This window comes from Carica papaya, chromosome 4, assembly GCF_054855325.1.
Source record: "Carica papaya isolate Zhongbai chromosome 4, ASM5485532v1, whole genome shotgun sequence".
Taxonomy (NCBI): domain Eukaryota; kingdom Viridiplantae; phylum Streptophyta; class Magnoliopsida; order Brassicales; family Caricaceae; genus Carica; species Carica papaya.
The window spans coordinates 7,312,006-7,324,278 of NC_142312.1; the positions used below are offsets into that span (position 1 = coordinate 7,312,006).

At 33.6% G+C, this 12,273-nt stretch overlaps 1 protein-coding gene across 2 annotated transcripts in view; it reads right to left on the minus strand.

Annotated features, from left to right (window-relative positions):
• Positions 1-2,531: 2,531 nt before the first annotated feature.
• LOC110811431 (peroxisomal acyl-coenzyme A oxidase 1) overlaps positions 2,532-12,273 on the minus strand; it is a 41,838-nt gene continuing 32,096 nt past the window's right edge. For both annotated transcript variants that reach the window (XM_088217669.1, XM_022037940.2), the window contains exons 11-15: positions 4,914-5,034; positions 4,208-4,318; positions 3,819-3,888; positions 3,202-3,385; positions 2,532-3,113 (exon numbers count right to left, since the gene is read on the minus strand). In XM_088217669.1, coding sequence (XP_088073795.1) covers positions 2,904-3,113; positions 3,202-3,385; positions 3,819-3,888; positions 4,208-4,318; positions 4,914-5,034 — 696 coding nt within the window. In that variant the 3' untranslated portion in view covers positions 2,532-2,903. The remainder of the gene's footprint in view (positions 3,114-3,201; positions 3,386-3,818; positions 3,889-4,207; positions 4,319-4,913; positions 5,035-12,273) is intronic.

A 12,273-nucleotide genomic window follows, 5' to 3' on the forward strand; every position in this document is an offset into this window, starting at 1 on the left:
AAGAATTAAAAAAAAAAATAATGAAAATTTACTTGAAATGACAGATTTCAAAAAAAAAAAAAAAATCAGTTTCAGAAACTTATTAGTAGCTAACAAAAGAAGAATATACACTTTGTTATGAGTTTGCTAATTTTCTCGTTGGGGGATCACAAGAAGGATTGTTGGTAGATAACAAAGAAAGAGGACAAAATTATGAAAGACCAAAAGACTCATATTTAAACATGTTGATGATGTGGTGTTCACATTAGATTTTCTAAAGCTCACTTACGTTGATGACTGACTACATTAGTGCCGCACGAGCACAACGTGGTGCACCAAACAAACTGTTAAGAGTCAATAGACTTGGAAAATTTTTGACTCAAACTTAAAAATATGAATTAAAAGAAACAAAAGTTTAAATTCGATCATACCTTTAGTCGTTCTAAACATGGTTTGTTAGTTTAATGAAGATTATATTTCTCAAATCATGTTTCTTTGGTTCATAGTGTACTTCTATTTATATAAACACATAATACTTTGTATTGAAAATAGTTGTACAGAAAAATAATATATAGAGGAAAGAAGTTAATATATATTCATATGTATTCGTTATTCATAATTTATTTTTACTACGGTAAAATATCATTTTTGAAATTTAAGCTGCATGTGTTAACACAAACTTGTAGGGCATAACTCGATTTGAACTAAATTGAAATATATTAAATCAAAATTCTTTGGTTCTCAACTTTAGACTAAAGACAAAAAGGATTTATTTCATTATAAAACAGGCAAATAATTATTCATTCGTAATTTAAAACTAGAGACAGGAACTATATTGCTATTTTGAATCTCTCTAACTTGAAATAAATAATTAGATCAAATATAGTTTCATTCAATATGTATATATATATTTTTACAGAAACTAGATTATAAATGATGGTCTAAATTAAATGTAGATTTTAAAACAACATATATAGATACATTCCAAAAGAAAAAAACCTAATAGTAGGTTCCAACTTATCTTGTCGGAAGAATGTATCCAAGACAAAAAAGATAAAGGCAATGTCGAGAATTAGTTAGTCTACCTAAATCAAGATTATCAAAAAGTAAATCATGCTTAATCTGGAAGTCAAAAAGTCAACATGCATGTGTGTCGTCAAATGATAGAAACTACGTACCACCATCTCAAATCAATTAATTCTAGTAATATATATATATATATGTTTATTATCCTCGTAAGAATTGATAATACTTTAATGATGATATGTTTTTATTTAATTAGATAATCTTAGCTAAGGGCAGAATTAGCAATTAGAGATAATTCTTAAATTGATATTGATAATTTAATATTTGGAAGGAACCCAAAATAGTGGATTCTTAATTTACTTATATGTAATTATTTTAAATATATAAAATGTTAAAATATGTTAAGAAAATTTTATACTAATATTATAAAAAATTAAGAAATAATTGTTTTTGAAGTCAATTGTGTAAAATATTAGACCTTATAATTGAATAAATCTAAATACCTAATTGTGTATAATTTTAATTAGATTTAATTACAAAATTAAATGGTATAATTTGACATTAATTTTGAAAATTCAATTAGTAATAAAATTTCAAATCCAGTTGGTACGATAATATTGTTAAAAGAATGATAAAGTTAAACCCTTTTTCTTTTTATGTCCAAAAGCAATTATGCATGGGCTACTGATTACCTTCTAGAAACATACAATGCTTACGTAATTGCTATTTCATGCAGATGTAATGATTATCCCACGCTTACGTCTTCCTCACATCATTCAGAAGTATGCTTCACCTAGATATATATATATATATAAAACCTAGACATATACATACATATATATATTCGTCCTTGTATCCAACGCTTCGCACCCGTTGGACTATTTCCAATTCTCAATTACCGTGATCTCCTTCTAGATACACACACACATATTAATCAGGTATTAATTTTCTCTTGGAATGTAATAGTCTAATCTTTTATATATATATATATATGTACATTAAATATTTCTCATACACTCACTTTACATACAGATTATAATTTTAAAAATTAATTGTATAATATATAAATTATAATGAATTAAGAATTAATTTCTATTTTTATATTTAAAAATTATGAAATGTATGATTTATAGTTAAAAATTAAATTATTTATGTTACAAATAATAATAATTATTATATATATATTAAAGTTTTATCTTTATATAATATATAAATGTGTAATTATAACTACAACGTTAATTTTATTTTATATTTTTTTAAAAAATATTCATATAGTTTTGTTGGTCAAGGGCAAATTATTGTGATTTGTATATTATCCTTGTAATGTGATACTTTGTTTTATTTAAAGGAAATAAATAAAACTGTAATGGCTGAACATTTTAAGTAGTTGATAACATTCTAATAGTTGTCACATTTAAACATCGAGCAAATTATTTACTTGCAGGTTTCTTTTTCATTCTTATATCCCAGCTAGTTTAGAACTAAAGTAGTTTAATAAAACATTTTACTTTAATCACTATAGTTGATTAACATATAAAACATAATTTCATTTAAACCGACGTAATAAAAAAACCATATCAGAAAATTTAGTATTAATAACCAATTTTGCTACTCACATACTTCACCAAGAATATGAGGACAGAGACAGCTGACCTCACCGTCAACTGTTTTATCCCGGTCACGGCCAAAATTCTTCTTGGAAAGTTGAGTTGTACCAGTGAAACGTTTTCCAGCAAATCACTTCTGCGATCACTAGCTAACAAGAATCACTGTACCCAGCTTTTCTCTTAACATTACTAAAGCATCTAAGATGATTTATTATAACATTATTCATTCTCCACAACCATGTAGACCGTCTTCCATTTTCTGGGTTCTAACACCAAATCTCCATTCAATTTTCAGAGCCTCGCAGTGCGGAGTTGCTGCTTCAATACAGGCCGAATATATTCGTGATAGCCTTCAGGGACAACCGAATCATTTAGAGGATCCTTCCAAGCTTCCTCAAAGAGATTTGGATATACATTTCCATCATAGCGGCCAAGAGTTGAACAAAGGAAGTGATCAGTATAATTAAATGCATCAACAAGTGCAATTGCATTTGGCCGAACCTGATAGTACACGTTAAAACACTAGTGATCAAATGATACCTGGCCCCAGAATAAGGATCAGGCTAAAGAACAAAATTTGAAAACAAACCTGGGAATACAAGGATCTAAGCTGCTCATTTGCTAGTGCACCTTGCTTCGGAGTAATGGAGCTAGTCGAGAGAAAATCACCAAGATGTTTATGAAGTAGATTTAGTGCATATATGTAGCAAAGGTTCTCTAGCTGTCGTTTAACCCCCTTCCCTGGAATGTCTTGCTGCACCTTCTCAATAAACCTGCAACAATGTTTTTTAGAATCCAGACAAATCCACACAGAATTTATGCCAAGTTCTCATCCGTAACCAATTACGTTATTCTTTTTTCTAGCAAATCCAACTTGTTAATAGTTCCAATAATTTGGCTCCCCCGATCGTCACATTAACTCCTGTTCTCTGGAACAGTCACCCCTCTGCCCCACTTTGTATGCATTAAATATCTAACATGGCTTTCTATGCTCATATGTATTGTGATACAGTAAACTTTGTAAAACTAGTCCAGAAGCAGCTTATGGGCCCAAGGGGCTCAAACCTCAACTTTCAGAAGGACTTGATGCTTAGCATCAAAATTTCAGACTTTGAATAACTTGTGAGATAGGCAAATCATGAAACAGCCCCTCAAATTGTTAAGTTTGAGGCTCTAAAAATGTGATTAGGCAGAGAAGAAGCTTACTTGGAAACAACAATTAATTGGCAATGAGCAACTGCTGCCTCAACCAAGTCAGCTAAGAGTTCTGAGAAACCTGAAGAAAGAGAACCGTAAGGACAAAGACATAAATGACATAGACTCTCAAACAGGAAAAAGGCAAATGGAAAAAACAACCACAAAAAATTCAGCATGATAACAAAGGCAGATTATGATTTTAGTTCATCCAAACATTAACAGTGTGTTAAAATGTAAAAGGCAAGAAATGAATGGTTTATATAAAAAATTTTGTGCAAAAATAAAATGAAAACGAATATCTAAGAACTTGCCTATCATGTAAATATAACTGTGACAGGTTATAGAATAAAAGAGAAGCACAGAAAAAGCATCTCCTAATTGGGGCAGAGACAACATACCCTCTTCTGGATTTTCAAATTTGCTAAGATTTTTCGCACATGTAACAGACATCCTAGTGGCCCTTGCTTCGAATGCCTCCAGTACTACATTTGGCTTCAACCAATCTCCAGCTGCAAGACATTGTTGGAAACATAAATCACAAAGAGATAAACAGTTGACATGGCTCTTTCCGAGCTAGGTGAAAGTGAAGATTCACAAAAACTCCTGGTAAGGTGGAGGAGAATCACTTTTCTTTTTCAAGTGATCATTAATCAGCATTCCATCCCAGCCCAGTTGTGCAGGCAGGATGGGACAAACACCCTCCCCCCCAGGTGGTATGGTACTATACTTCTGGCCTACAACATTCTTTTATCATTGATGTACCATTATAGTTTTTTCTTTGAGCTTAAATTTTTTTTTTTTTGACAAATTACCATTATAATTTTGAATTTTCTCCAACTATATAGAGAAAAAATGCTAGATGTAACTCAAAACTGAATTTTTCAGTAGTGAGAAAAACATTGGTGGCTTTCTGGATATTATCATATTGGTGATTAGCCATGTTGTATTCTGTGGTTCTCTTTCTTTTTGTTTTTACTTTAATCTGTGTGAGCTATGTGAATATTGTCACATAAAGACCTTGTGGACTGCAAACTTATTTTAAAGAGAACATTGATTTATCGTCAAAGATGCAGGAGAAAAAAACGTTAAAGACCAAAATATTACCACTTTGAACATTACAACGACACTGCAGAAGATGTTCTGCACGTCCCATATAAGCTGTCGTTCCAACAGGCTTCTTTCCAGATGCCAGTTGAGAAACAGTCTTCACAAGAAACCTTGCAACCTACAGAAAATTATTCAATGGACAGTCAATGTTATGTTAACAATTAAATGAAGCACCAGCATAGGCTGTTAGGGAGTGGATAATTCAAAGTCAAGCCTGGAAAGCAAGAAGACCCATTAATTCACACCAGCATCATGCAACAGATAAATGGCATTAACATGCAATCCCAACTAATTCTTTTCAAGTTTAACCTCAGAACATATACGGTAAAATAGCAAAGAAGATCAGAAGCCATTCTAGGAAAAGTGGTGTGTGCACAACACCTTTAATCATGAAAGGAAACAAATCTAGCTAACTGAAACTGAAGGCTATATTAGGAATTTGGAATCTCTCAAATCTAGAATGATTCATTCGTTGGGCCAGTTAAAAATATCAAAAGTGCAAGCCATCATTAGTGATGTGATCCTGGATGGCTCAAATTTAATCCCAATGATGCAAACCCACATCAAGGAGGTATCCCGCGATAATCAAGACTTCTGCAGGATAATTACCCGTGAGTCTGCAGCCGTATGAGGAGAAAGGCATACAGCATGCACGAGCAAGTGCAAAGAGGACGTGCGCACATGCAGACACATAGCACACTTGGGAAAAGGTAAATTCCTTCTGCAAGGGTTCCTGCAGAGCCAGTCCCAAACAGGCAAGCAAGTCCAGAGTCCTTTTGTTCCTTAAACGGGATCTGCTCAAACGGAAAAGTAAATTCCAGTTTCTTAAACTGGAGCATCCGGAAGAGTAAAGTAACTCCACCCCTGACTACTTTTTTAAATGGGATTATTCCAAAGAAAGGGCCGAGTTTATCCAAAAGAAACTGAAGTCAAGTGAGATTAATGGGTTTGAAGAATTGCAAAGAAATCCAAATGCTAGCCCAGCCCTGAGAGAGGACCAAGCCTTGGTCCAAGTCAAGGAAGCACCAAGGGGAAGAAACCCGAGCCAAGCCGTGGGCCCATTGGGTGCACAAATGAAGGTCCATATGTGCGTGGTAGGCAACCCGCGACCCAGCCATCCTGCCGTGCACACAGCAAGCATGTGCAGCCCGTGCATATGTGCAGAGACACCCAGGACAAAGCCGCACGCATGAGAGGAGATGTCGCGCGCCACCAGCACGCGACCCGCGTGCCAACAGCCCTCGGTCCATGTACCCGCGCACGCACAATGTGCGACCCACACGGCCATTGCAAGCTACCCGCACGGGCAGCTCCAAATTAAATCCTTTTTGGACTTCTTCTCTTGTTTTCCGAGTCTCCAAGGATTTTAAGTCTTCCACAAAGTATTCCATGTGATTATTGTCCTAATTTGGATGAGGACTTATACCCAAATTGAAGTTCAAGGGAGATCAAGATTCTTGAAGATTGGTATTAGGAGAAAAGCTTATTTTAATATTTATCTTAATTATTTTAAATATTTAAATTAAATTTAGGATAAGATTCCTTCATTTAATTATTATATATTTGTTTTCTAATTAAATTAAGTCCTAAAATTTGGATAGAAATTCTAAATTTTATTCCTAATAGAATTAGAAAATAAAAACTTACATAAAGGCTTAAGTTCTTAAAATGTAACATACAATTCAGTTTATCAACAAAATTAAAACTTTGAGCTTTCTTCAAATTAACTTTTGCTAATTTTTAGCGTTTTCAAGTTCTTTGAAATTAAGAAATTTTCTGAAGTTTTATTGGGCCGATGAGTTAGGAACGACTTATCAAATAAGTCAGGACATCTTTTTTTTCCTCGTTTTAATTTCTTTAGTTCTTGTTTTTGCATGCCAAATAATTGGTTGTTGATTCCAGTAGAGGGATGTGTTAATTAGGCGGTTTAGTTTCTAAATTACATACGTTGAGTAAGGTTCTGGGAGTCAAAATGTTCATTTCCATAGCCTCCCGTGTCAATTAGTCAATCCTAAATTGTCATTTATGCTTGATGTGATCTTGAAGTTTTTTGAGAAAATTACCTTCTAATTTTTTTTTCCTTATTTTGTTTACATTTAGAAGATATATATATACTAGTTATCCTTATTCTATTTGAACTCTAATTATAAAATATAATTATACTATTAAAACTATAAATAATATAGTATTCTATTTAACATAAAATTCTTATCAACACTGTCCCTCATATTGGCGCAAAGATATCACACATGTGCAACTTGCAAATCAGGTTTTGAAGAAATTTGCTAGATAGTCTTTTAGTGAAAATGTCAGCCACTTGGTCGTCAGAAGATACATGATATAAGCATAGAGAACCACTGCTACCTTCTCTTTTATGAAGTGTCGATCAATCTTAATGTATTTTGTCCTGTCATGTTGAACTAAATTATGAGCAATGTTAATCGCTGCTTTATTGTCGCAAAATAAGCATAGTTTCTCATTTTCAAACAATTTTAACTCCCTCATTAGCTTTTGCAACTATAGTACTTCACATACTCTTTGGGCATTGCTCTATATTCTGCCTCAGCATTGGAGCGAGCAACCACACTTTGTTTCTTATTTTTTCATGTGACTAAGTTGCCTCCCACAAGTGTGCAGTACCCTATAGTTGATCTTCTATCATCTAGGGAACCAACCCAATCGGTATCTGTAAATACTTCTATTTTAAGGTGACCATGCTTAGAAAAGAGTAGACATTTTCCTGATGCAGACTTCAGGTATCGTAATATGCGGAAAACAGTATGTAAATGAGTCTGACGAGAATCATGCATGTATTAGCTCACAAGACTAGTTGTATATGCTATATCAGGTCTGGTATGTGAGAGATAAATGAGTCTTCCAACTAGTCTCTGGTATCTTCCCAAGTCAACTGATGTACCACTATCTGCTTGCAATTTGTTGTTGCTCTCAATAGGTGATTCTGCCGGCTTACAACCCATCATACTAGTATCTTCTAGTAAGTTTAGAATATATTTCATTTGAGAAATAAAGATCCCTTTATTGGATCTGGTAACTTTAATTACCAAGAAGTATTGCAATGTTCCTAAATCTTTTATTTCAAACTCTTGAGCAAGAAGTTCCTTCAACCGAGCCATCTCCTTTGTATCATCTCTAGTCACCACAATATTGTCCACATAAACAATGAGGAGAGTGAGTTTACCCTCACGACATTTAATAAACAAGGTATGATCCGCATTACTTTATTGATATCCAAAAGAAATCATAACTGTTTTAAACCGTTCAAACCATGCTCTTGGCAACTGTTTCAATCCATATAAAGCCTTTTTTAATTGACAAACTTTTCCTTACATTCGCTCATATTCAAATCCAAGTGAAATTTACATGTACACCTCTTCCTCTAAGTCTCCATGGAGGAATGAATTTTTTACATCAAACTGCTGTAAATCCTAATCAAGGTTAGCTGCGCAAGACAAGAGTATCCTAATTGTGTTCATCTTCGCAACAGGCGCAAATATCTCCTGATAGTCAATCCCATAGGTCTGAGTAAATCCTTTAGCCACCAATCTACCTTTGTACCTTTCGATCGATCCGTCAGCTTTGTATTTTACAGTAAACAACCATTTGCAACCAACTATTTTCTTTCTCTGTGAAGGTGAAACAAGTTCCCACGTCTCATTCTTTGTCAATACTCTTATTTCTTCAATCATGATTTTCTTACACTTGGGATCTCCTAGAGCTTCTCTTCAATCCTGTGGAATAGACACAGAGGAAACAGACAAGACAAAGACTCTATAGGAGGGAGATAGAGAGTCTAGGAAACAAAGTTAGATATAGGATACTTAGTGCAAGTTCTCGTTCCCTTTCTAATAGCATCTGATAAATCACAAGAAAAAGATAACTCACCAGTATTTTCTGAAACCAAAGAAGATTTTTGATCTGGGACAGACTGCAGAATGACTTTTTCAGACTTCTCTCTCCTTGAATACCTTTTCAAGTCTGATTTATCTAGATGTCCAACATTATTTTCTTGATTAAGAATTTATGTAATAGAATTGTCTCCCTGAATATGATTCTCAATCGTTACCCAATTAGGTATCACTTCTTCTTTCTCACTCTCCCCCTGAAGAGGTGTCGGGTTTGAGTTGAAGTAAGACTCATTCTCCCTAAAGGTAACATCCATAGTTACAAAATATTTTCTAGATTGTGGATGATAACACTTATAGCTTTTTTGGGTATAAGAATATTCAACAAATACACACTTAAGAGCTCTAGGTTCTAATTTAACCATATTTCTAGCATAAAGACCGCACACATATCCAAACACTTTTGGGGGAACAATGTAGGAATTTTTTCTTTACAAAAATTCCATAGGACTTTTAAAATTCAGGATCCGTAAAAACATTTTATTGATAAGATAGACAGCTGAGAGAACTGCATCTCCCCAATAATTCTTTGGTAGATTCATGGTGAACATTAGTGACCGAACTACCTCTAGTACGTGTGTTTTTTCTTTCAGCAACCCCATTTTGTTCACTGTTATAGGCACAACTTGTTTGATGAATTATCTCATTTGACTCCAAGTATACACGGAACCCACTATCTATATATTTTGTACCATTGTTAGTTCACAGAATCTTAACTTTAGCACCAAATTGTATACATATTATTTTGTGGAAAGATTGAAAACATGAAAATATATCACTTTTTACTTTTTAACAGATAAATCTATGTTAATCTAATACAACATTCAATAAAAATTGCAAACCATCTATGATCAGAAAGAGAGATATTCTGAGTAAGTCCCCACACATAAGAGTGAATAGTCTTAAAATGATCAATAATTCTATTATTACTTAAATGATAAGAGCTCCTCTTATGTTTAGCAAGTTTGCATGCATCACAAAATAAAAATTTCATAAAAGTTTTTTTAAATAACTTAAGATATAATTTTTCTAAAACAAAAAAGGAAGGATGTCCCAATCGTCAGTGCCATTGTAGTATCTCCATATTGACTTTTTTATTCCCAATGGTTGCTTGATTTCCAATTAAATTCAGATGTCTATCCAAGACATATAAGCCAACTTGCAGTCTACCAGTGCCAATCCTCTTTCCGGTTTGAAGATTTTGAAAGATGCAATGATCAGGAAAAAATTCAATTTTACAGTTAAGATATCTAGTTACGGCACTAATAGATAAAAGATTATCAAAAAAACTAGACACATTTAAAACTGAAGACAGTGTAATAATAGAAATACAATAAATGGAACCTGTTCCCGACACGAGGGTGTATGACCCATCTACTATACGGACATTCTCCCCTTCAGTACAAGAAGAATAGGTTAAGAATTCTTTAGAAAAGTCTGTCATGTGTCTGTTAACTCCAGAGTCTATGATCCAATTATTAGGAGTTGAAATAAAATGAATAATACATGATTTTACCATATTTGATGTGCCAACAGTTGATGGAGAGTTAAGTTGACTCAGAAGGCCAGATTTTGAATTTCTTTTGTGAAAAATACTCAAATGGATGGTGAACCAGGTGTTTCCCTAGCTTCAACAAAATTTGCTTAAGCTTTTGTGGTTCCACCTCTTCTTTCTCTCTGACATCTAATTGGTATTTCATGCAACTTTCAACAAGTTTCCCTAGTGTGTATTGGCTTACCACAATAGCCACGTTTTCATATATTTCTACATTGATAAGACTGAACAACTAATCCAGCTTTCTCAACTGGTGCAATGTGAAGCATGACATTTCTTCTACTCTCTTCTTGTTGAACATAAGCATAAGTTTGTTCTAATGAAGGAAAAATATCCTTATCAAGCACTTGGACCCGTATTTGATCATATTCGGTGTTCAAACCAGCTAAAAAATTATAAATTCACTCTTTTTCTATCGATTTCTGAAATTTGACTACATCTGCAGGGCATTCTGCTTGAAAATATTGATAGTAATCTAACTTTTGTCATAATCCATTTAATTCAGAAAAATAATGAGAAATAATCATCTCTCATTCCTTTGTGCCATGAACTTTATTCCGAAGTTTATAAATTTAGGCGTCATTACCCATCTGTTAATATGTATGAGATGCTGCATTTCATATTTTCTCGACAATGTTAAACAACAGATATGTTCTGACAATATACGGTTGCATGAAATTTATGAGCGATGACATTACCAATGAGCTCTCAGAGTCCCATCTATTATACTCTAAACTAGTAACATCTGGTTTCTTCACCTTACCAATAAGGTAACCCTGCAATCCTATATATTTGATGAACAATAAACAAAATCTTGACCAAGCAAGATAATTAGTTCCATCAAGTTTTACGAGACTGATTTGTAATGAAAGATTATCAAAACTAGTAACACTCACTTTTTTTGCTTATGTCATTTTAGAATGCTAAAAATAAGAATAAAAATATTCAGTAATGAAAAATAGACCTCCTATCTGCACCAAGGAGCCAAAAAAAAAAACGGAGCTAGATCTGGTTCGGCTTTAAACGGCTCGGATTTAATTCTAAAACGGCTCAAACTCGGCTCTACAATGGCTCAGACTCGGCTCTAAAACGGCTTAAAGTCAGCTTGGTTCATCTTCTCCAGACAGATCTCTGAACATGCACAGAAAAAGGTAATGGTGTGGCCTTTTTTACCTGCATCTATTGATGTGCGGCTGTAATTTTTTGCTAGCGTTTCTGGACATGCATCTTAAATTTTACCACCGTATCTGGATGTGTAGCTGCACCTTTTTACTAGCACTTGAGGATATGCAACTGCAACATTTTACCAGCACTTATGGTTGTCCGCTTGTATATTATTACCGGCGCTTTCGGAGGTGCGGCTGCACTTTCTACCTACGTCTGCGAATGTACGGCTTCAATTTTTACCGATGCCTGCGAATGTGTAGCTTAAGTTTTTACTGGCGCCTGCGAATGTGCAACATCAGTTTTAACGGCGCTTGCGAATGTACGACTGCAGTTTTTTACCGGCGCTCTGATACCATGAAATTTTTAGAGAAAATAAACTTCTAATTTTTTTTTTCTTTATTTTGTTTACATTTAAAAAATATATATAAATTAATTATCTTTATTCTATTTAAACTTTAATTATATGATATAATTATACTATTAGAACTATAAATAATATAGTATTTTACTTAACATAAAATCCTTATCAACAGACCTTAATCTTTAGCATATTACCATTTTCTTTGGAGTCTAACCTTAGATCCAGTTGAGCAGGCTGAATGAAAACACATGACTTCTAAAGACATGACAACACATCATTAAGTAAAATTTGATAGATTACAGGGGCTTTACCAGCCAATATTGTTTGTTCTCAACCTTATGACTAAGCTAT